The following is a 25,595-nucleotide window of genomic DNA, read 5'->3' as shown; positions in this document are numbered from 1 at the left end:
AGGAGGTACCAGTACATATCAATAGTGGGGCTATATACAGGAGGTACCAGTACATGTCAATAGTGGGGCTATATACAGGAGGTACCAGTACATATCAATAGTGGGGCTATATACAGGAGGTACCAGTACATATCAATAGTGGGGCTATATACAGGAGGTACCAGTACATATCAATAGTGGGGCTATATACAGGAGGTACCAGTACATATCAATAGTGGGGCTATATACAGGAGGTACCAGTACATATCAATAGTGGGGCTATATACAGGAGGTACCAGTACATATCAATAGTGGGGCTATATACAGGAGGTACCAGTACATGTCAATAGTGGGGCTATATACAGGAGGTACCAGTACATATCAATAGTGGGGCTATATACAGGAGGTACCAGTACATATCAATAGTGGGGCTATATACAGGAGGTACCAGTACATATCAATAGTGGGGCTATATACAGGAGGTACCGGCACCGGTGTCGAGGTAATGGAGGTAATTATGTAGAGGTAGGTAGAGTTATTAAAGTGTCTATGCATAGATAATAACAGAGAGTAGCAGCAGCAAAGGGGGGGGGGGGGGGGGGGGGCACCTGTTAGTTAGGTAATTATGTAGAGGTAGGTAGAGTTATTAAAGTGTCTATGCATAGATAATAACAGAGAGTAGCAGCAGTGTAGAAGGGGGGTGGGCAAGCAAGTAGTCTGGGTAGCCATTTGATTAGCTGGGCAGGAGTCTTATGGCTTGGGGGTAGAAGCTGTTTAGAAGCCTCTTGGACCCAGACTTGGCGCTCCGGTACCGCTTGCCGTGCAGTGGCAGAGAGAACAGTCTATGACTAGGGTGGCTGGAGTCTTTGACAATTTTTAGGGCCTTCCTCTGACAACGCCTGATATATAGGTCCTGGATGGCAAGAAGCTTGGCCCCAGTGAGGTACTGGGCCGTACGCACTACCCTCTGTAGCGCCTTGCGGTCGGAGGCCGAGCAGTTGCCAGACCCGGCAGTGATGCAACCAGTTCTCGATGGTGCATCTGTAAAACCTTTTGAGGATCTGAGGACCCATGCCAAATCTTTTCAGTCTCCTGAGGGGAAATATGTTTTGTCGTGCCCTCTTCATGACTGTCTTGATGTGCTTGGACCATGTTAGTTTGTTGGTGATGTGGCCCCCACGAACTTGAAGCTCTCAACCTGCTCCACTACAGCCCCATCGATGAGAATGGGGGTGTGCTCGGACCTCCTTTTCCTGTAGTCCACAATCATCTCCTTTGTCTTGATCACATTGAGGGAGAGATTGTTGTTCTGGCACCACACGGCCAGGTCTCTGACCTCCTCCCTATGTGCTGTCTCATGGTTGTTGGTGATCAGGCACTGTTGTGTCAGCAGCAAACTTAATGATGGTGTTGGAGTCATGCCTGACCGTGCAGTCATGAGTGAACAGGGAGTACAGGAGGGGACTGAGCACGAACCCCTGAGGGGCCCCAGTGTTGAGGATCAGCGTGGCGGAAGTGTTGTTACCTACCCTTACCACCTGGGGGCGGTCCGTCAGGAAGTCCAGGATCCAGTTGCAGAGGGAGGTGTTTAAGTCCCATGGTCCTTGGCTTAGTGATGAGTTTTGAGAGCACTATGGTGTTGAATGCTGAGCTGCAGTCAATGAATAGTATTCTCACATAGGGGTTCCTTTTGTCCAGGTGGGAAAGGACAATGTGGAGCGCAATAGAGATTGCATCATCTGCGTATGTTATCGTGTGTTTGCATGCATGTGTCTATGTTTGTGTTGCTTCACAGTACCTGCTGTTCCATAAGGAATTGTATTTTTTATCTAATTTTACTTCTGGCATGAGTTACTTGATGTGGAATAGAGTTCCATGTAGTTATGGCTCTATGTAGTACTGTGCGCCTCACATAGTCTGCTCTGGACTTGGGGATTGTGAAAAGACCTCTGGTGGCATGTCCGAGCTATGTGCCAGTAGTTCAAACAGACAGCTCGGTGCATTCAACATGTCACAATACCTCTCACAAATACAAGTACAGTCTGAAACTAACAGCAGCTCTGCGTTGTGTTGCTGTCATTTATTTATAAAATCTGCTGGGGATATTCTTTAGGAACTTTACGGTAAAGGCCCTGTATCCTCAAATACGGGATATCGTGATTGACATTACATTGGTCCAATAGTTGGAACGATCATTTTATCAATAACCAATAGGTATTTATGTTGGGCGGGATCTTACCTTGCGTGCAAGTAAAGGGAAAAAATCAGAAATCAGCCGTTCAAACTAGCTAATATTTACGAACGGTCATGTAGCTAATATTGATGATGGATTATCGAAAATTATTTAACGGTGGATACGGAGACAGAAACTCTGATCATCACTAAACACAACATCAGGTAGGTTGCTGCAACGCGTTGTGGTGTTTGCTAGAATTACTAACGTTAGCTATTTTAGCAAACGCCAGTTAACTTTAGCGAGCTAACTAGCCATTCTGAAAATGTAGATGTTTATCTGTTTTGCAAATAATGTTAGCTTATTAGCTAAACATTTCTATTTAAAAAATGTCACGCTAGTTAGTTTGCTATATGACATTTCTAAGTAACGTTAGGTGCAACTAGCTGCAGCTGTGTTAAAATAAGGTTCCAGTTGTGACGGTATTCTTCGGCCTCGCAGAAGAACTTGTCATTAGTGACATTGTAAATGTGTGGGTCTGACTGTATCTAGACAGCTAGCTAACTCGTGTGTGCCGTTTGAATGCACAATAAAGGTGCATCATGGCTGTATTCTCTCTGACCCTTTCTTCCCAGGGACCGGCAACCTCTATTTCCACTGTAGGGGTACTACCAGTGTACCTGTGGGGCCACCATGTCTCTTGCTCAGAGAGTCCTCCTCACCTGGATCTTCACCCTGGCCTTCCTCATCATGCTCGTCCTCAAACTAGATGGCAAAGTCCACTGGAACTGGTTCCTCACCTTTCTACCCGTATGGATCTTCGACGGCATCCTCCTCCTCATGTTACTCGTCAAGATGGTCGCCAGGTGTAAAGCGGGACACGACCCTCGTAACGGCTCCCAGGACCTGAAGAAGAAGGCCTGGTACCTGGCGTCCATGCTGCTGAAGCTGGGCTTCTGTCTGACGCTGTGCGCCCGGCTGGAGAAGCTTACCCATATCAAGCTCACCTTTGTGTGTATTCCTCTGTGGTGCATGTTGCTGGGAGCCATGGTGGAGCTGGGCTATAACATCTTCCCCGAGAGGAGAGAGGCATGAGCGATGGATTGAGGAGAATGGAAAGGAGGAGGCTCTTCAGAGAAGGCTGGAAGGAACACACACAAACCTAATTCTTTAGTGTGGTTATTTCAGCTGTTTGCGAAATCACAAACTCTCCTTCGTTATGACATGAAGTGTTATCCCGTTGACCAAGCTTTGCTCTCGTGCCAACAGTACTGCTTATCAGAGAACAGATCAGAGACTGTGCCTTCAGGAGGTTATAAAACGGATGTAAATGGTACAGGTCATGTAGATGTCAGATAAACTAATACAATCTAGCAAAGACATGTCACATTGCTAGCTAAGGATTTCCAGACATTTTCCTTGACGTCAGCATCTTTTGTGTTGTAAAATCTTTCATACTTTGTGGAACGACAAATGATTGTCGTAGTGTTTGGAAGACGGGGCTCTTCCTATGTAAAGCCATTCAGTTTAAATGTGATCTACCTGTAGTGTTTGGAAGATGGGGCTCTTCCTATGTAAAGCCATTCAGTGTTTTGTGCCATTCAGTTAAAATGTGATCTACCTGTAGTGGTACTGTCTCCATTTAATTTTCACCATTTGAATAGTTGATTTTGACATCAATCTGCATATTATTTATTATTTTCCTTTCAGTATTGTGTGAATGGATGTCACTGTTCCAAACTAAAACATGCTCTGATTTTGTTTATGGTGCCTTGTGAGCTGTTGACTCCAGCATCAGAATAGATGAGCAGGCAAGTCTCAATGCACTACCAGTTGTATTGGAAAGATGGCAGTAGCAGCATGTTGGCCTACTTGTGTTCAATGCAATCCTCGACAGTGCAATAATCAGTTGTAATACTGGGCTGTTTTGAGGATGTATCAAAGAACTTTACAACTTGCACAGACTGAACAGCCTCATTCCATGTACTCTCAGTTCAGTAAATGTGTACTACTAACATAAAATGTCTCAACCATGATGCATTTGGGGGGGGGGGTATTTATCCCTCACTCTGAAAGGAGACTGAATGTGTTCTCCGTGCCTGCCCTTTTTTTAAAGGACACATTTGTCCTGACATTCACACACACATGCATAAACATCTTCCTCCACGGTCTGTGTGTCAGGGCTACACTCTCCCATTGGGCTGCCTCCCAACCCCTCAGGTCCTTCTGTATGCCACACCCTCTTTGGATAGCCCCATAGGGCTCTGGTCAACAGTAGTGCACTATAGAAAACAGGGTGCCGTTTGGGACACACCCTGTGACTGGACCAAGAGTTTGAGGCTCGCCCATCACACTAATCTGATTATCTGACATTCAAACCATGTGGGGCCAGGGCAGTCTGTCATAGCTTCTAGCGAGGTCTCTGTTGGGCGTGTACTGCTACTGCACATTCTGATCAGCAGCTCTTCTGTGTTTCATTTCCCAGCGCGCCACGGCTATAATCTCACATACCAGAACTGCTGAGCTCATCGCCGCTGAGTGCAGTGTGTGGGCGGCTTGCATAACACACACAGACAGAAGTAGCAGAGGGCTGAAATGTGCTTCTGCAGATCACACACTGAACTGTCTCCACGCAGACATTCATCTTATTGGAGATTGTTGTGCAGAAATAAATTGCCTGTTTCAGATGAGTGGCAAGTTGAATCCCAAATATACACACTTCTTGACTTGAGCCCAACACGTCTCTATTGCACAATGATACCTGTTAAAGATGAAAGGGATGGTCTTATCAGTTGAAGTTGGAACCTAAAAGGCCATGATGTCAGATATGAACCATTGATCTACTGTGTGTCTGTTGGAGCCCCATGATCAAACATCACTCTTAACATTTTTTTCAATTTTCACCTAAAATGACCCAAATCTAACTGCCTGTAGAACAGGACCTCTTGATACATTCAAGAGCTCCATCTGGTGTCCACTGTAGCCCCATGATCAAACAACATCACTCGTAACGTTAACCTTTATTAAGAGCTCCATATTTATGTAGAAATCACACTACAAGTTTTTCTCCTTACAAAAAGTTATTTACACTACAGTGCTGACAATTAAAATCGAACAGAAAATTATGAAAACTAAAAAGCTTCCTTGATATAAATAAGCCTCTGAGGGGGAACAAAAAAAAGCCTGGAATAAATCCTTTAAAATAATGTCTCATCATCTTACAAAAAATATATATATGTTAATGTCAGCTCTAATAATAATCCATCTATAACCTAAAACTAAAATATATTATTTAAGAACCTGTATGTTTGTCAGACCTGCAGAGTACCAGTGCTTCTGGCCCTAAGTGCTTTGACAGTTCACAGATATTAGCCTGAGTCCCAGATCAGTTTATGCGTTCTTGCCAAGCCAACTCCTACTGTACGGTCAACAAGGAGACAAGACAATACAAACTGATCTGGGACCAGGCTACACAGTTATGGACAGGCACTGAGGAATGTTACATTTGCAATGTATTCATTCGGTAACAGAACAGAGCAAGTGTGCATCCTAAAGGGTACCCTATGTCCAATATAGTGCACTACTTTTGATCAGATCTCTCTCCTATGGGCCCTGGTCACAAAGTAGATCCCTATGTAGGGAATAGGGCACCATTTAGGATGCAGACCCAACAGAGCTTTACGTGTCCCTTAGAATACATCACACACCGTGCTGATATCATGGTTTAATGTCTGTCTTCTCCTTCCTTTAGATGGGATTAAAACAGAACCCCGAAGAGCCATTTTAAAACACTATGTACAAAGATCAGTAGAAACAGTCTTTCTGGTGCTGCTCATGCAGGTGGTGTTTAAAGGAGAGGGAGGAGCGGTGCGGGGGGCCAGGAGGCCGTGTTTCCGGGGGGGTGACTGGGGCCTTTGTGTAAAGAGAAGTGTCTTTGTCCTGGGGTTTGTCCGGTCTGGGCTGGGGTTGGGCCCGGACCTGGGGTGTAGGGGTCCTGCTCTCTGTGTGGCTGGAGGCCAGGCTTGAAGAAGATAGAAGGGGTGCAGGGGAGGGCGTCAAAAAGGGGATAGGGGTGTGGGTAAGGACAGGGGTATGGGTAAGGGTGTGGGTAAGGATAGGGGTGTGGGTAAGGATAGGGATATGGGTAGGGGTGTGGGTAAGGATAGGGGTGTGGTTAAGGACAGGGGTGTGGGTAAGGGTAGGGGTATGGGTAGGGGTGTGGGTAAGGGTAGGGGTAGGGGTGTGGGTAAGGATAGGGATATGGGTAGGGGTGTGGGTAAGGACAGGGGTGTGGCAGGGTTTGCGTGAGGGAGAGGGACAGGGGGTACGAGTGGAAGCCGGGCTGGGTTTGAAGGGGGGAGAGGGACTGGGGGTACGAGTGGAAGCCGGGCTGGGTTTGAAGGGGGGAGAGTGTGTAGAAGTGGGACTAGATTTGGGAGAGGGGGTACAAGAGGATGACGGACTGGGTTTGGGAGAGGATGGGGGGGTGGAGGTGGGGGAGGGTTTGAGTGAGGAAGACAAGGAAGAGTGTGTGGTAGTGGTTTGATATAATTCTGAGTGATGGTGGTGGTGGTAGTAGTGGGGATGATGGTGATGTGATTTGGGCTTGGTGTCCTGGAAAGAGGATTTGGAGGGAGTTGGTAGGGGGGCGATGGGTGAGGTGACAGAGGGCTTGGGCAGCCTTATATCCGCAGGTTGAGGTTCCACTTTGACCTCCGGGTGGGCAGTGTCTCTGTCTGTGGGGGGTTTGGGGTCCGTGAGAGGAGCTGTGGTCCCTCCCATCAAGGCATCCCCAAACTGCTCCTGTTTGACTCGTAGCGTCGACACGTCCACCTTCCTCTCCTCCTCGGCCGGAGGCTCTTGGTGGTATTGTTTTAAGCGGATGTGCCATGCCAGGCTGCAGACAGCAGAGACCGTCTTGAACTGATGAACCACACTACGAGGGATGTAGTAGATGTCGTTGTCGTACAGCTGGATACGGGCGTAGCGGATCCCCTCGCGTCTCAGCTGGTTCAGCTTAGCGTCGTCCACCCACTGCACACACTGAGGGAGAGAGAGAGAGAGAGTTAAGACAGTGTACTGGAGGAGAAGATCCACTGAGCTGTTCCCATATTGTTCTAAACCAGGGGAGTAGTTGAATCACTAGTGCTGAAGGATCCAGCTCTGGGTTGAACATGTGTAAAGCAAACGCAGAAGGATGCTGTGAAATCACCTCTCAGCTGCTCCTAACTAAAACAAAACGGCAGCTTAAGAGACACTAATGGAGGACAGGCCCTGAGACCTCCTGGAGGGTCTCTTTAATGGAGGACAGGCCCTGAGCCCTCCTGGAGGGTCTCTTTAATGGAGGACAGGCCCTGAGACCTCCTGGAGGGTCTCTTTAATGGAGGACAGGCCCTGAGCCCTCCTGGAGGGTCTCTTTAATGGAGGACAGGCCCTGAGCCCTCCTGGAGGGTCTCTTTAATGGAGCACAGGCCCTGAGTCCTCCTGGAGGGTCTCTTTAATGGCGGACAGGCCCTGAGCCCCCCTGGAGGGTCTCTTTAATGGAGAACAGGCCCTGAGCCCTCCTGGAGGGTCTCTTTAATGGAGGACAGGCCCTGAGCCCTCCTGGAGGGTCTCTTTAATGGAGGACAGGCCCTGAGCCCCCCTGGAGGGTCTCTTTTAAAAACCTCTCAGATGTCAAGTCCCCTGTTTTGGGGAGCTGCATGGTTCTGTTACCGGTTACAACTGACATTTTGGCTTATAAATCGATCTGTGGACACCGTAGATGGAAATGGCTTGCATTGAGCGGTAGCCCTGATTCTCACAGACGCCTGTGTAAAGGAGGGTGTGAAATCTGACACCATTTGAAGCTGGGATGTCCCTCCAAATCTGTCATTCACCCTTCCGACTGTCCATCAAGTCCAGGCTGAACTCTACATCACAGCCACTAACACCACATATGTCTGCAATCCTTACATCGTAGCGCAGCAGAAAATAGTAGTTGTCGATTTATAGCCAGTAATCTAAAATAATTCATAGATTTGAAACAAACAAAACAACTTTGTCATAGAATGACAATATTAATATGAGTTGAAAGGAGAGTTCCTAGCGAGTTCAGGAAGCCAAGCTAGGAGCTCTGAGACGTTCACATGGATGGAGGCAGAAGGTTTGATCAAGAGAGAAAACATACTAATTTTCTCCAACACTAAAACATACAAATATGTTTTTCACAGTTATAAGGAAGGTGAAATCTTAGTCATTTTTATCATTTGATTATACTATATTTAGAAAGCATATATATATTACAAGCCTTATTCATAGTTTTGTTGAATAGGAAATATGTTATATTTGTTGTATAAATACGTTATATTTGTACTGTGTACTTGAACTTGTGTCATCACAAGTGCCGCCACCTCAGCCATTTAAAACTGTTTTTTACCGTAAAGGTGAGATATGAACCTTTCCTGGAGTATGCAGCATTACTAGTCATTGTTTCTGGCCCTGTCATGATAAATCATTACTTTGGAGATTACATAGATTACATTTACCTGGTTAATGTAAGACCTGAACCCTCCTGGAGGATTACTTTAATGTAGGCCCTGAACCCTCCTGGAGGATCACTTTAATGTAGGCCCTGAACCCTCCTGGAGGATCACTTTAATGTAGGACAGGCCCTGAACCCTCCTGGAGGATTACTTTAATGTAGGCCCTGAACCCTCCTGGAGGATCACTTTAATGTAGGCCCTGAACCCTCCTGGAGGATCACTTTAATGTAGGACAGGCCCTGAACCCTCCTGGAGGATTACTTTAATGTAGGCCCTGAACCCTCCTGGAGGATCACTTTAATGTAGGCCCTGAACCCTCCTGGAGGATCACTTTAATGTAGGACAGTCCCTGAACCCTCCTGGAGGATTACTTTAATGTAGGCCCTGAACCCTCCTGGAGGATCACTTTAATGTAGGCCCTGAACCCTCCTGGAGGATTACTTTAATGTAGGCCCTGAACCCTCCTGGAGGATTACTTTAAAGTAGGCCCTGAACCCTCCTGGAGGATTACTTTAATGTAGGACAGGACCTGAACCCTCCTGGAGGATAACTTTAATGTAGGACAGGCCCTGAACCCTCCTGGAGGATTACTTTAAAGTAGGCCCTGAACCCTCCTGGAGGATTACTTTAATGTAGGACAGGACCTGAACCCTCCTGGAGGATAACTTTAATGTAGGACAGGCCCTGAACCCTCCTGGAGGATTACTTTAATGTAGGCCCTGAACCCTCCTGGAGGATTACTTTAAAGTAGGCCCTGAACCCTCCTGGAGGATTACTTTAATGTAGGACAGGACCTGAACCCTCCTGGAGGATAACTTTAATGTAGGACAGGCCCTGAACCCTCCTGGAGGATTACTTTAATGTAGGACAGGCCCTGAACCCTCCTGGAGGATCACTTTAATGTAGGACAGGCCCTGAACCCTCCTGGAGGATTACTTTAATGTAGGACAGGCCCTGAACCCTCCTGGAGGATCACTTTAATGTAGGACAGGCCCTGAACCCTCCTGGAGGATCACTTTAATGTAGGACAGGCCCTGAACCCTCCTGGAGGATCACTTTAATGTAGGCCCTGAACCCTCCTGGAGGATCACTTTAATGTAGGACAGGCCCCGAACCCTCCTTGAGGATTACTTTAAAGTAGGCCCTGAACCCTCCTGGAGGATTACTTTAAAGTAGGCCCTGAACCCTCCTGGAGGATTACTTTAATGTAGGACAGGCCCTGAACCCTCCTGGAGGATTACTTTAATGTAGGACAGGCCCTGAACCCTCCTGGAGGATCACTTTAATGTAGGACAGGCCCTGAACCCTCCTGGAGGATCACTTTAATGTAGGACAGGCCCTGAACCCTCCTGGAGGATCACTTTAATGTAGGACAGGCCCTGAACCCTCCTGGAGGATCACTTTAATGTAGGACAGGCCCTGAACCCTCCTGGAGGATCACTTTAATGTAGGACAGGCCCTGAACCCTCCTGGAGGATCACTTTAATGTAGGACAGGCCCTGAACCCTCCTGGAGGATCACTTTAATGTAGGACAGGCCCTGAACCCTCCTGGAGGATCACTTTAAAGTAGGCCCTGAACCCTCCTGGAGGATCACTTTAATGTAGGACAGGCCCTGAACCCTCCTGGAGGATTACTTTAAAGTAGGCCCTGAACCCTCCTGGAGGATCACTTTAATGTAGGACAGGCCCTGAACCCTCCTGGAGGATTACTTTAATGTAGGACAGGCACTGAACCCTCCTGGAGGATTACTTTAATGTAGGACAGGCCCTGAACCCTCCTGGAGGATCACTTTAATGTAGGACAGGCCATGAACCCTCCTGGAGGATCACTTTAATGTAGGACAGGCCCTGAACCCTCCTGGAGGATCACTTTAATGTAGGACAAGCCTTGAACCCTCCTGGAGGGTCTCTGTTGAAGACAGCACAGTGTAGTGCCACATCTAGCCAGAGGGTGGCAGTACAGTGCATAGGGCTGTGGATAAGCTACCTTGTTTCATGCAATATCAAATCAAATGTTTTGTCACATGAGCTAAATACAACAGGTGTAGATCTTACAGTGAAATGCTTACTTACAAGCCCTTAACCAACAATGCAGTTAAGAAAAATAAGAAATAAAAGTAACTAATAATTAAAGAGCAGCAGTAAAATAACAGTAATAGGCAATATACAAGGGGTACCGGTACAGAGTTCATCTACGGGGGGCACCGGTTAGTCGAGGTAATTGAGGTAATATGTACATGTAGGTAGAGTTATTAAAGTGCATAGACCACAGAGTAGCAGCAGTGTAAAAGAGGGGGGGGGGGGGGGGGGGGGGGGGGCAAGCAAGTAGTCTGGGTAGACATTTGATTAGCTGTTCAGTAGTCTTATGGCTTGGGGGTAGAAGCTGTTTAGAAGCCTCTTGGACCTAGGACTTGGCGCTCCGGTACCGCTTGCCGTGCAGTGGCAGAGAGAACAGTCTATGACTGGGGTGGCCGGAGTCTGACATTTTTTAGGGCCTTCCTCTGACACCGCCTGGTATAGAGGTCCTGGATGGCAGAAAGCTTGGCCTCAGTGATGTACTGGGCCGTACGCACTACCCTCTGTGATGCCTTGCGATCGGAGGCCGAGCAGTTGCCATACTAGGCAGTGATGCAACCAATCAGGATGCTCCCCATCCTCCTTTTCCTGTAGTCCACAATCATCTCTTTAGTCTTGATCACGATGAGGGAGAGGTTTTTGTCCTGGCACCACATGGCCAGGTCTCTTACCTCCTCCCTATGTGCTGTCTCATGGTTGTTGGTGATCAGGCCTACCACTGATGTGTCATCAGCAAACTTAATGATGGAGTTGGAGTCGTGCCTGACCCGTGCAGTCATGAGTGAACAGGGAGTACAGGAGGGGACTGAGCACGCACCCCTGAGGGGCTCCCGTGTTGAGGATCAGCGTGACGGATGTGTTGTTACCTACCCTTACCACCTTGGGGCGGTCTGTCAGGAAGTCCAGGATCTAGTTGCAGAGGTGGGTGTTTAGTCCCATGGTCCTTGGCTTAGTGATGAGCTTTGAGGGCACTATGGTGTTGAACACAGAATGCATAGCATTCTCAAATAGGTGTTCCTTTTGTCCAGGTGGGTAAGGGCAGTGTGGAGTGCAATAGAGATTGCATCATCTGTGGATCTGTTGGGGCGGTATGCAAATTGGAGTGGTTCTTGGGTTTCTGGTGAGTGCTACGGATCGGTAGTAATTTTGGCAGGTTACCTTAGTGTTCTTGGGCACAGGGACTATGGTGGTCTGCTTGAAACATGTTGGTATTAGACAGGGAGAGGTTGAAAATGTCAGTGAAGACACTTGACAGTTGGTCAGCGCATGCTCGGAGTACACGTCCTGGTAATCCGTCTGGCCCTGCGGCCTTGTGAATGTTGACCTGTTTAAAGGTCTTACTCACATCGGCTGCGGAAAGCGTGATCACACAATCGTCTGGAACAGCTGATGCTCTCATGCATGTTTCAGTGTTACTTGCCTCGAAGCGAGTATAGAAGTAATTTAGCTCGTCTGGTAGGCTCGTGTTACTGGGCAGCACTCGGCTGTACTTCCCTTTGTAGTCTGTAATAGTTTGCAAGCCCTGTCTCATCCAACCAGAGTCGGAGCTGGTGTAGTACGATTCGATCTTAGTCCTGTATTGATGCTTTGCCTGTTTGATGGTTCGTCAGAGGGCATAGCGGGATTTCTTATAAGGTTCCGGGTTAGAGTCTTCTGGTTGTGGTATGTGCGTACAGTCACTGTAGGGATGACGTCATCGATGCACTTATTAATGAAACCAGTGACTGATGTGGTGTCCTCAATGCCATCGGAAGAATCCAGGAACATATTCCAGTCTGTGTTAGCAAAACAGTCCTGTAGTTTAGCATCTGCTTCATCTAACCACTTTTTTATTGACCGAGTCACTGGTGCTTCCTGCTTTCATTTTCGCTTGTAAGCAGGAATCAGGAGGATAGAATTATGGTCAGATTTGCCAAATGGAGGGCGAGGGAGAGCTTTGAACGCGTCTCTGTGTGTGGAGAAAAGGTGGTCTAGAGTTTTTTTTACCCTCTAGTTGAACGTTTAACATGCTGATAGAAATTTGGTAAAACGGATTTAAATTTTCCTGCATTAAAGTCCCCGGCCACTAGGAGCGCCGCCTCTGGTTGAGCGTTTTCCTGTTTGCTTATGGCGGTATACAGCTCATTGAGTGCAGTCTTAGTGCTAGCATCGTTCTGTGGTGGTATGTAAACAGCTACAAAAAATACAGATTAAACTCTCTAGGTAGATAGTGTGGTCTACAGCTTATCATGAGATACTCTACTTCAGGCAAGCAAAACATCAAGACTTCCTTAGATATTGTGCCTTAGGTATTGTTTACAAATATACATTGTTACCAGAGGCTGTTGTTCTATCCCGCTGATACAGTGTATAACCCACCAGCTGTATGTTATTCATGTCGTTGTTCAGCCACAACTCAGTGAAACATAAGATATTACAGTTTTTAATGTCCTGGTGGTAGGATTTACGTGCTTTTTAGTTCATCCTATTTATTATCCAGCGATTGTATGTTGGCCAGTAGTACGGATGGCGGATGGCAAAGGCAGATCCTCAGAAGGCATCTTCACTAGAGGTCGACTGATTCATCGGAAAGGCCGATTAATTAAGGCCGATTTCAAGTTTTCATAACAATCGGTAATCGGCATTTTTGGACACCGATTATGGCCGATTACATTGGAATCCACGAGGAGACTGCGTGGCAGGCTGACTACCTGAGTGCAGCAAGGAGCCAAGGTAAGTTGCTAGCTAGCATTAAACTTTAAAAAAACAATCAATCTGGGCAAATATTGCACTTTTATTTTCTTCTCCAACACTTTGTTTTTGCATTATTTAAACCAAATTGAACATGTTTAATTTATTTGAGACTAAATTGATTTTATTGAATTATTACAAATAAATAATACATAAATAAATAATATTTTTATATATAAATAAATCGTCCGATTAATTGGTACCGGCTTTTTTGGTCCTCCAATAACTGGTATTCGTGTTGAAAAATCATAATCGGTCAACCTCTAATGAAACAGCAGCCATGGTCTCCGCTGCCATCTTAACTAATAGAAACGAGGTAGAAGACAGGTGCAGCTCACCTGGGACAGAGGTGGTTCGTGCAGGTCCAGTTGTAACCTCTGGACTACATTAGGGAAGTCTCCAGCATGGAAACAGATCACGTCTTTGGTAACGCGAGGGGGCTCCGCGCTACAGAGACAGAGAGAAGATAGATTATAACCATTTATTTCCAATCAGATTATGCAGCGGTCTTGTAACGGATTAGTTGGACGATTGTTGGATACTAAATACAGCCTCAATAATATCTAAAGATATTACATGATCATATATCCGGGTGTTAAAACCACCCACCTCTCTCCACAGCGCACGGCCTTGAGCACCCCTACAGCGGCGGTGGTCTGCCTCTCGAAGCCCTGTCCGATGTGGTCAGCGTGGGCCCGCGTCCGGTCCTCGAACAGCATCTCACGAGGCTCGCTGGCCCGACGTAGGTACTGCAGGTTCTTGATCTCATTGGTTGACCTGGAGGAGGAGAGGACATTGACATTAACACAAACTTCTATAGCAGGCGGCCATAATAAGACCAAAATAATCAATCAATCAATCAATCAATTACTATATGATACTATATAACATATATTTTTTTATCCTAATCCAGCATCCTGCCTCTGGAGAGCTAGTCTAGGATATCCCTGACCTTGTAGCTTAGTAAGCTGTCTGGTCCCAGAGACCACCGGAGAGCCGGAAGCAAGCTGTCTGATTCTAGAGACCACCGGAGAGCCGTAAGTAAGCTGTCTGGTCCCAGAGATCACCGGAGAGCCGTAAGTAAGCTGTCTGGTTCTAGAGACCACCAGAGAGCCGGAAGTAAGCTGTCTGGTTCTAGAGACCACCGGAGAGCCGGAAGTAAGCTGTCTGGTTCTAGAGACCACTGGAGAGCCGGAAGTAAGCTGTCTGGTTCTAGAGACCACTGGAGAGCCGGAAGTAAGCTGTCTGGTCCCAGAGACCACCGGAGAGCCGGAAGTAAGCTGTCTGGTTCTAGAGACCACTGGAGAGCCGGAAGTAAGCTGTCTGGTTCTAGAGACCACCGGAGAGCCGGAAGTAAGCTGTCTGGTTCTAGAGACCACCGGAGAGCCGGAAGTAAGCTGTCTGGTCCCAGAGACCACCGGAGAGCCGGAAGTAAGCTGTCTGGTTCTAGAGACCACTGGAGAGCCGGAAGTAAGCTGTCTCCCCAGTAAAGCACATTAACACCTGATTCAACACATTTAATGGAATCAATGGAACGGAGTCAAACGTTGTTTCCATGTGTTGGATGTGTTTGATACCATTCCACTGATTCCATTCCAGCCATTACAATGAGCCTGCCGTCCTATTGCTCCTCCCACCAGCCTCCTCTGAAGCCCACACACACTGCAGCGCTCCAGAACTAGGAATATACCGCAATGTCCTACAGCGCCACATTCAGGAGCGACCCTACAGCGAGACACCCATGAGCGACCCCACAGCGCCAGTGTTTAGTCAGAGAGAGGGGTAACACAGCCAGTGTTTAGTCAGAGAGAGGGGTAACACCGCCAGTGTTTAGTCAGAGAGAGGGGTAACACAGCTAGTGTTTAGTCAGAGAGAGGGGTAACACAGCCAGTGTTTAGTCAGAGAGAGGGGTAACACAGCCAGTGTTTAGTCAGAGAGAGGGGTAACACAGCCAGTGTTTAGTCAGAGAGGGGTAACACAGCCAGTGTTTAGTCAGAGAGAGGGGTAACACAGCCAGTGTTTAGTCAGAGAGAGGGGTAACACAGCTAGTGTTTAGTCAGAGAGAGAGGTAACACAGCCAGTGTTTAGTCAGAGAGAGAGGTAACACAGCCAGTGTTTAGTCAGAGAGAGGGGTAACACAGCCAGTGTTTAGTCAGAGAGAGGGGTAACACAGCCCGTGTTTAGTCAGAGAGAGGGGTAACACAGCCAGTGTTTAGTCAGAGAGGGGTAACACAGCCAGTGTTTAGTCAGAGAGAGGGGTAACACAGCCAGTGTTTAGTCAGAGAGAGGGGTAACACAGCCAGTGTTTAGTCAGAGAGAGGGGTAACACAGCCAGTGTTTAGTCAGAGAGAGGGGTAACACAGCCAGTGTTTAGTCAGAGAGAGGGGTAACACAGCCAGTGTTTAGTCAGAGAGAGGGGTAACACAGCCAGTGTTTAGTCAGAGAGAGGGGTAACACAGCCAGTGTTTAGTCAGAGAGAGGGGTAACACAGCCAGTGTTTAGTCAGAGAGAGGGGTAACACAGCCAGTGTTTAGTCAGAGAGAGGGGTAACACAGCCAGTGTTTAGTCAGAGAGAGGGGTAACACAGCCAGTGTTTAGTCAGAGAGAGGGGTAACACAGCTAGTGTTTAGTCAGAGAGAGAGGTAACACAGCCAGTGTTTAGTCAGAGAGAGGGGTAACACAGCCAGTGTTTAGTCAGAGAGAGGGGTAACACAGCCAGTGTTTAGTCAGAGAGAGGGGTAACACAGCCAGTGTTTAGTCAGAGAGAGGGGTAACACAGCCAGTGTTTAGTCAGAGAGAGAGGTAACACAGCCAGTGTAAAGGCAGAGAGAGGGGTTACACAGCCAGTGTTTAGTCAGAGAGAGGGGTAACACAGCCAGTGTTTAGTCAGAGAGGGGTAACACAGCCAGTGTTTAGTCAGAGAGAGGGGTAACACAGCCAGTGTTTAGTCAGAGAGAGGGGTAACACAGCCAGTGTTTAGTCAGAGAGAGAGGTAACACAGCCAGTGTAAAGGCAGAGAGAGGGGTAACACAGCCAGTGTTTAGTCAGAGAGAGGGGTAACACAGCCAGTGTTTAGTCAGAGAGAGGGGTAACACAGCCAGTGTTTAGTCAGAGAGAGGGGTAACACAGCCAGTGTTTAGTCAGAGAGAGGGGTAACACAGCCAGTGTAAAGGCAGAGAGAGGGGTAACACAGCCAGTGTTTAGTCAGAGAGAGGGGTAACACAGCCAGTGTAAAGGCAGAGAGAGGGGTAACACAGCCAGTGTAAAGGCAGAGAGAGGGGTAACACAGCCAGTGTAAAGGCAGAGAGAGGGGTAACACAGCCAGTGTTTAGTCAGAGAGAGGGGTAACACAGCCAGTGTTTAGTCAGAGAGAGGGGTAACACAGCTAGTGTTTAGTCAGAGAGAGAGGTAACACAGCCAGTGTTTAGTCAGAGAGAGGGGTAACACAGCCAGTGTTTAGTCAGAGAGAGGGGTAACACAGCCAGTGTTTAGTCAGAGAGAGGGGTAACACAGCCAGTGTTTAGTCAGAGAGAGGGGTAACACAGCCAGTGTTTAGTCAGAGAGAGAGGTAACACAGCCAGTGTAAAGGCAGAGAGAGGGGTTACACAGCCAGTGTTTAGTCAGAGAGAGGGGTAACACAGCCAGTGTTTAGTCAGAGAGGGGTAACACAGCCAGTGTTTAGTCAGAGAGAGGGGTAACAGCCAGTGTTTAGTCAGAGAGAGGGGTAACACAGCCAGTGTTTAGTCAGAGAGAGAGGTAACACAGCCAGTGTAAAGGCAGAGAGAGGGGTAACACAGCCAGTGTTTAGTCAGAGAGAGGGTAACACAGCCAGTGTTTAGTCAGAGGGGTAACACAGCCAGTGTTTAGTCAGAGAGAGGGGTAACACAGCCAGTGTTTAGTCAGAGAGAGGGGTAACACAGCCAGTGTAAAGGCAGAGAGAGGGGTAACACAGCCAGTGTTTAGTCAGAGAGAGGGGTAACACAGCCAGTGTAAAGGCAGAGAGAGGGGTAACACAGCCAGTGTAAAGGCAGAGAGAGGGGTAACACAGCCAGTGTTTAGTCAGAGAGAGGGGTAACACAGCCAGTGTTTAGTCAGAGAGAGGGGTAACACAGCCAGTGTTTAGTCAGAGAGAGGGGTAACACAGCCAGTGTTTAGTCAGAGAGGGGTAACACAGCCAGTGTTTAGTCAGAGAGAGGGGTAACACAGCCAGTGTTTAGTCAGAGAGAGGGGTAACACAGCCAGTGTTTAGTCAGAGAGAGGGGTAACACAGCCAGTGTTTAGTCAGAGAGAGGGGTAACACAGCCAGTGTTTAGTCAGAGAGAGAGGTAACACAGCCAGTGTTTAGTCAGAGAGAGGGGTAACACAGCCAGTGTTTAGTCAGAGAGAGGGGTAACACAGCCAGTGTTTAGTCAGAGAGAGGGGTAACACAGCCAGTATTTAGTCAGAGAGAGGGGTAACACCGCCAGTGTTTAGTCAGAGAGAGGGGTAACACAGCCAGTGTTTAGTCAGAGAGAGGGGTAACACAGCCAGTGTTTAGTCAGAGAGGGGTAACACAGCCAGTGTTTAGTCAGAGAGAGGGGTAACACAGCCAGTGTTTAGTCAGAGAGAGGGGTAACACAGCCAGTGTTTAGTCAGAGAGAGGGGTAACACAGCCAGTGTTTAGTCAGAGAGAGGGGTAACACAGCCAGTGTTTAGTCAGAGAGAGGGGTAACACAGCCAGTGTTTAGTCAGAGAGAGGGGTAACACAGCCAGTGTTTAGTCAGAGAGAGGGGTAACACAGCCAGTGTTTAGTCAGAGAGAGGGGTAACACAGCCAGTGTTTAGTCAGAGAGAGGGGTAACACAGCCAGTGTTTAGTCAGAGAGGGGTAACACAGCTAGTGTTTAGTCAGAGAGAGGGGTAACACAGCCAGTGTTTAGTCAGAGAGAGGGGTAACACAGCCAGTGTTTAGTCAGAGAGAGGGGTAACACAGCCAGTGTTTAGTCAGAGAGAGGGGTAACACAGCCAGTGTTTAGTCAGAGAGAGGGGTAACACCGCCAGTGTTTAGTCAGAGAGAGGGGTAACACAGCCAGTGTTTAGTCAGAGAGAGGGGTAACACAGCCAGTGTTTAGTCAGAGAGAGGGGTAACACCGCCAGTGTTTAGTCAGAGAGAGGGGTAACACAGCCAGTGTTAAGTCAGAGAGAGAGGTAACACAGCCAGTGTTTAGTCAGAGAGAGGGGTAACACAGCCAGTGTTTAGTCAGAGAGAGGGGTAACACAGCCAGTGTTAAGTCAGAGAGAGGGGTAACACAGCCAGTGTTTAGTCAGAGAGAGGGGTAACACCGCCAGTGTTTAGTCAGAGAGAGGGGTAACACAGCCAGTGTTTAGTCAGAGAGAGGGGTAACACCGCCAGTGTTTAGTCAGAGAGAGGGGTAACACCGCTAGTGTTTAGTCAGAGAGAGGGGTAACACAGCCAGTGTTAAGTCAGAGAGAGGGGTAACACAGCCAGTGTTTAGTCAGAGAGAGGGGTAACACAGCCAGTGTTTAGTCAGAGAGGGGTAACACAGCCAGTGTTTAGTCAGAGAGAGGGGTAACACAGCCAGTGTTTAGTCAGAGAGAGGGGTAACACCGCCAGTGTTTAGTCAGAGAGAGGGGTAACACAGCCAGTGTTTAGTCAGAGAGAGGGGTAACACCGCCAGTGTTTAGTCAGAGAGAGGGGTAACACCGCTAGTGTTTAGTCAGAGAGAGGGGTAACACCGCTAGTGTTTAGTCAGAGAGAGGGGTAACACAGCCAGTGTTAAGTCAGAGAGAGGGGTAACACAGCCAGTGTTTAGTCAGAGAGAGGGGTAACACCGCCAGTGTTTAGTCAGAGAGAGGGGTAACACAGCCAGTGTTTAGTCAGAGAGAGGGGTAACACAGCCAGTGTTTAGTCAGAGAGAGGGGTAACACAGCCAGTGTTTAGTCAGAGAGAGGGGTAACACAGCCAGTGTTTAGTCAGAGAGGGGTAACACAGCCAGTGTTTAGTCAGAGAGAGGGGTAACACAGCCAGTGTTTAGTCAGAGAGAGGGGTAACACAGCTAGTGTTTAGTCAGAGAGAGAGGTAACACAGCCAGTGTTTAGTCAGAGAGAGAGGTAACACAGCCAGTGTTTAGTCAGAGAGAGGGGTAACACAGCCAGTGTTTAGTCAGAGAGAGGGGTAACACAGCCCGTGTTTAGTCAGAGAGAGGGGTAACACAGCCAGTGTTTAGTCAGAGGGGTAACACAGCCAGTGTTTAGTCAGAGAGAGGGGTAACACAGCCAGTGTTTAGTCAGAGAGAGGGGTAACACAGCCAGTGTTTAGTCAGAGAGAGGGGTAACACAGCCAGTGTTTAGTCAGAGAGAGGGGTAACACAGCCAGTGTTTAGTCAGAGAGAGGGGTAACACAGCCAGTGTTTAGTCAGAGAGAGGGGTAACACAGCCAGTGTTTAGTCAGAGAGAGGGGTAACACAGCCAGTGTTTAGTCAGAGAGAGGGGTAACACAGCCAGTGTTTAGTCAGAGAGAGGGGTAACACAGCCAGTGTTTAGTCAGAGAGAGGGGTAACACAGCCAGTGTTTAGTCAGAGAGAGGGGTAACACAGCCAGTGTTTAGTCAGAGAGAGGGGTAACACAGCCAGTGTTTAGTCAGAGAGAGGGGTAACACAGCTAGTGTTTAGTCAGAGAGAGAGGTAACACAGCCAGTGTTTAGTCAGAGAGAGGGGTAACACAGCCAGTGTTTAGTCAGAGAGAGGGGTAACACAGCCAGTGTTTAGTCAGAGAGAGGGGTAACACAGCCAGTGTTTAGTCAGAGAGAGGGGTAACACAGCCAGTGTTTAGTCAGAGAGAGAGGTAACACAGCCAGTGTAAAGGCAGAGAGAGGGGTTACACAGCCAGTGTTTAGTCAGAGAGGGGTAACACAGCCAGTGTTTAGTCAGAGAGAGGGGTAACACAGCCAGTGTTTAGTCAGAGAGAGGGGTAACACAGCCAGTGTTTAGTCAGAGAGAGAGGTAACACAGCCAGTGTAAAGGCAGAGAGAGGGGTAACACAGCCAGTGTTTAGTCAGAGAGAGGGGTAACACAGCCAGTGTTTAGTCAGAGAGAGGGGTAACACAGCCAGTGTTTAGTCAGAGAGAGGGGTAACACAGCCAGTGTTTAGTCAGAGAGAGGGGTAACACAGCCAGTGTAAAGGCAGAGAGAGGGGTAACACAGCCAGTGTTTAGTCAGAGAGAGGGGTAACACAGCCAGTGTAAAGGCAGAGAGAGGGGTAACACAGCCAGTGTAAAGGCAGAGAGAGGGGTAACACAGCCAGTGTAAAGGCAGAGAGAGGGGTAACACAGCCAGTGTTTAGTCAGAGAGAGGGGTAACACAGCCAGTGTTTAGTCAGAGAGAGGGGTAACACAGCCAGTGTTTAGTCAGAGAGAGGGGTAACACAGCTAGTGTTTAGTCAGAGAGAGAGGTAACACAGCCAGTGTTTAGTCAGAGAGAGGGGTAACACAGCCAGTGTTTAGTCAGAGAGAGGGGTAACACAGCCAGTGTTTAGTCAGAGAGAGGGGTAACACAGCCAGTGTTTAGTCAGAGAGAGGGGTAACACAGCCAGTGTTTAGTCAGAGAGAGAGGTAACACAGCCAGTGTAAAGGCAGAGAGAGGGGTTACACAGCCAGTGTTTAGTCAGAGAGAGGGGTAACACAGCCAGTGTTTAGTCAGAGAGGGGTAACACAGCCAGTGTTTAGTCAGAGAGAGGGGTAACACAGCCAGTGTTTAGTCAGAGAGAGGGGTAACACAGCCAGTGTTTAGTCAGAGAGAGAGGTAACACAGCCAGTGTAAAGGCAGAGAGAGGGGTAACACAGCCAGTGTTTAGTCAGAGAGAGGGGTAACACAGCCAGTGTTTAGTCAGAGAGAGGGGTAACACAGCCAGTGTTTAGTCAGAGAGAGGGGTAACACAGCCAGTGTTTAGTCAGAGAGAGGGGTAACACAGCCAGTGTTTAGTCAGAGAGAGGGGTAACACAGCCAGTGTAAAGGCAGAGAGAGGGGTAACACAGCCAGTGTTTAGTCAGAGAGAGGGGTAACACAGCCAGTGTAAAGGCAGAGAGAGGGGTAACACAGCCAGTGTAAAGGCAGAGAGAGGGGTAACACAGCCAGTGTTTAGTCAGAGAGAGGGGTAACACAGCCAGTGTTTAGTCAGAGAGGGGTAACACAGCCAGTGTTTAGTCAGAGAGAGGGGTAACACAGCCAGTGTTTAGTCAGAGAGAGGGGTAACACAGCCAGTGTTTAGTCAGAGAGAGGGGTAACACAGCCAGTGTTTAGTCAGAGAGGGGTAACACAGCCAGTGTTTAGTCAGAGAGGGGTAACACAGCCAGTGTTTAGTCAGAGAGAGGGGTAACACAGCCGGTGTTTAGTCAGAGAGAGGGGTAACACAGCCAGTGTTTAGTCAGAGAGAGGGGTAACACAGCCAGTGTTTAGTCAGAGAGAGGGGTAACACAGCCAGTGTTTAGTCAGAGAGAGGGGTAACACAGCCAGTGTTTAGTCAGAGAGGGGTAACACAGCTAGTGTTTAGTCAGAGAGAGGGGTAACACAGCCAGTGTTTAGTCAGAGAGAGGGGTAACACAGCCAGTGTTTAGTCAGAGAGAGGGGTAACACAGCCAGTGTTTAGTCAGAGAGAGGGGTAACACAGCCAGTGTTTAGTCAGAGAGAGGGGTAACACCGCCAGTGTTTAGTCAGAGAGAGGGGTAACACAGCCAGTGTTTAGTCAGAGAGAGGGGTAACACAGCCAGTGTTTAGTCAGAGAGAGGGGTAACACCGCCAGTGTTTAGTCAGAGAGAGGGGTAACACAGCCAGTGTTAAGTCAGAGAGAGAGGTAACACAGCCAGTGTTTAGTCAGAGAGAGGGGTAACACAGCCAGTGTTTAGTCAGAGAGAGGGGTAACACAGCCAGTGTTAAGTCAGAGAGAGGGGTAACACAGCCAGTGTTTAGTCAGAGAGAGGGGTAACACCGCCAGTGTTTAGTCAGAGAGAGGGGTAACACAGCCAGTGTTTAGTCAGAGAGAGGGGTAACACAGCCAGTGTAAAGGCAGTGTGAGTACATCCTCACATTTAACATTCATTACACTAGAGAACATCACGGGGTGAAACAACCAACGAGGAGATAGTGCCTGTGTCCCAAATCACACCATATTCCCTATATCGTGCCCTACAGTAGTGTACTATATAGGGGTTAGTGTGCCATTTGTGATGTAACCCGAGGACTGTTTAGTATGCAGAAGTAGGACAGGACTTCTGCCTGCCTGGATGAAGTAATACATGTAAAGCTGAGACCCAGAGAAAAGGTTTCAACAGAAGAAACAGACAGCACTCTGGGGAGGGAGAAGAGGGGGAGGGAAAGAGATAGAGAGGGACGGAGGGGGAGGGAGGAAGAGGGAGGGGGCTCCTGTGGCTGAAGCGATTGGCCACGGCTATTTGGTCATACTGTTCAGTCAGGAGAGAGAGTAGTCTCTGTACTACAGTATCTATTTATTTTATTTAACCAGGCAAGTCAGTTAAGAACTAATTCTTGTTTACAATGACGGCCTACTGGGGAACAGTGGGTTAACTGCCTTGTTCAGGGGAACAGTGGGTTAACTGCCTTGTTCAGGGGAACAGTGGGTTAACTGCCTTGTTCAGGGGAACAGTGGGTTAACTGCCTTGTTCAGGGGAACAGTGGGTTAACTGCCTTGTTCAGGGGAACAGTGGGTTAACTGCCTTGTTCAGGGGAACAGTGGGTTAACTGCCTTGTTCAGGGGAACAGTGGGTTAACTGCCTTGTTCAGGGGAACAGTGGGTTTAACTGCCTTGTTCAGGGGAACAGTGGGTTAACTGCCTTGTTCAGGGGAACAGTGGGTTAACTGCCTTGTTCAGGGGAACAGTGGGTTAACTGCCTTGTTCAGGGGAACAGTGGGTTAAACTGCCTTGTTCAGAGGAACAGTGGGTTAACTGCCTTGTTAAGGGGAACAGTGGGTTAAACTGCCTTGTTCAGGGGAACAGTGGGTTAAACTGCCTTGTTCAGGGGAACAGTGGGTTAACTGCCTTGTTCAGGGGCAGAACAACAGACTTTTACCTTGTCAGCTCGGGGATTTAGATCTTGCAACCTTTCGGTTACAAGTCCAACGCTCTAACCACTATGCTACCTGCCGCCCCATCTATGAGGACAGACAGTGAAGTACTAGTCACTACACTACAGTATCTATGAGGACAGACAGTGAGGTACTAGTCACTATACTATACTATCTATGAGGACAGACAGTGAGGTACTAGTCACAGTATCTATGAGGACAGACAGTGAAGTACTAGTCACTGTACTACAGTATCTATGAGGACAGACAGTGAGGTACTAGTCACTATACTACAGTATCTATGAGGACAGACAGTGAGGTACTAGTCACTATACTACAGTATCTATGAGGACAGACAGTGAGGTACTAGTCACTGTCCTACAGTATCTATGAGGACAGACAGTGAGGTACTAGTCACTATACTATACTATCTATGAGGACAGACAGTGAGGTACTAGTCACTATACTACAGTATCTATGAGGACAGACAGTGAGGTACTAGTCACTGTACTACAGTATCTATGAGGACAGACAGTGAGGTACTAGTCACTATACTACAGTATCTATAAGGACAGACAGTGAGGTACTAGCCACTATACTACAGTATCTATGGAGACAGACAGTGAAGTACTAGTCACTGTACTACAGTATCTATGAGGACAGACAGTGAGGTACTAGTCACTATACTACAGTATCTATGAGGACAGACAGTGAGGTACTAGTCACTATACTATACTATCTATGAGGACAGACAGTGAGGTACTAGTCACTATACTATACTATCTATGAGGACAGACAGTGAGGTACTAGTCACTATACTATACTATCTATGAGGACAGACAGTGAGGTACTAGTCACTATACTACAGTATCTATGAGGACAGACAGTGAAGTACTAGTCACTGTACTACAGTATCTATGAGGACAGACAGTGAGGTACTAGTCACTATACTACAGTATCTATGAGGACAGACAGTGAAGTACTAGTCACTGTACTACAGTATCTATGAGGACAGACAGTGAGGTACTAGCCACTATACTACAGTATCTATGAGGACAGACAGTGAGGTACTAGTCACTGTCCTACAGTATCTATGAGGACAGACAGTGAGGTACTAGTCACTATACTACAGTATCTATGGGGACAGACAGTGAGGTACTAGTCACTGTACTACAGTATCTATGAGGACAGACAGTGAGGTTCTAGTCACTATACTACAGTATCTATGAGGACAGACAGTGAGGTACTAGTCACTATACTACAGTATCTATGAGGACAGACAGTGAGGTACTAGTCACTGTACTACAGTATCTATGGAGACAGACAGTGAGGTACTAGTCACTATACTACAGTATCTATGAGGACAGACAGTGAGGTACTAGTCACTGTACTACAGTATCTATGAGGACAGACAGTGAGGTACTAGTGAAGGTGACGAAGTCAACTTAGTGAGACTTATTACATGGCAAGGTGAGGGTGGAAACTGAGAAGGCAGACAGAGTGAAAACTCTGCTATGGCTGTTTTGGGTCAGAAAGTGAAGTGTTATTTTTCCACTACATGGTCAAGTGGCTATATATATATATATATATATATATATATATATATATATATATATATATATATATATATATATATATTAATCTATCTTCCTGGGAACAGCTGTAAAAGAGGCCTTCTCTTCAGTCAAGGTCTCCATGTCTGTCTCGGTCTTTCACAGTTCCATGCCTGTGTACAGTATGATCCATAAACCATGTCTGTCTCTGTCTTTCACAGTTCCATGCCTGTGTACAGTATGATCCATGTCTGTATCGGTCTTTCACAGTTCCCATGTCTGTGTCCAGTATGATCCATAAACCATGTCTGTCTCTGTCTTTCACAGTTCCATGCCTGTGTACAGTATGATCCATGTCTGTATCGGTCTTTCACAGTTCCATGCCTGTGTACAGTATGATCCATGTCTGTATCGGTCTTTCACAGTTCCATGCCTGTGTACAGTATGATCCATGTCTGTATCGGTCTTTCACAGTTCCATGCCTG

General features: G+C 47.6%; 2 protein-coding genes across 6 annotated transcripts in view; one reads left to right on the top strand and one right to left on the bottom strand.

Moving 5' to 3' along the window:
• The first annotated feature begins 2,185 nt into the window (after nt 1-2,185).
• Nucleotides 2,186-4,608, top strand: LOC110499730 (transmembrane protein 60). The gene is made up of 2 exons (XM_021576788.2): nt 2,186-2,376; nt 2,788-4,608. The coding sequence occupies exon 2, from the start codon at nt 2,846-2,848 to the stop codon at nt 3,245-3,247; it is 402 nt and encodes a 133-aa protein (XP_021432463.1). The 5' UTR covers nt 2,186-2,376; nt 2,788-2,845; the 3' UTR covers nt 3,248-4,608.
• A 545-nt stretch (nt 4,609-5,153) lies between these two features.
• LOC110515111 overlaps nt 5,154-25,595 on the bottom strand; it is a 183,354-nt gene continuing 162,912 nt past the window's right edge. For all 5 annotated transcript variants that reach the window (XM_036945281.1, XM_036945283.1, XM_036945284.1 and 2 more), the window contains 3 exons: nt 14,093-14,260; nt 13,822-13,930; nt 5,154-7,195 (listed from right to left, as the gene is read on the bottom strand). In XM_036945281.1, the coding sequence (XP_036801176.1) occupies nt 5,957-7,195; nt 13,822-13,930; nt 14,093-14,260 (1,516 nt within the window). In that variant the 3' untranslated portion in view covers nt 5,154-5,956. The remainder of the gene's footprint in view (nt 7,196-13,821; nt 13,931-14,092; nt 14,261-25,595) is intronic.

Source organism: Oncorhynchus mykiss, chromosome 15 (genome assembly GCF_013265735.2).
Source record: "Oncorhynchus mykiss isolate Arlee chromosome 15, USDA_OmykA_1.1, whole genome shotgun sequence".
NCBI classification, from domain to species: domain Eukaryota; kingdom Metazoa; phylum Chordata; class Actinopteri; order Salmoniformes; family Salmonidae; genus Oncorhynchus; species Oncorhynchus mykiss.
Note: the sequence above shows the minus strand (reverse complement) of the source record. Positions and strands in the feature narration are given on the sequence as shown.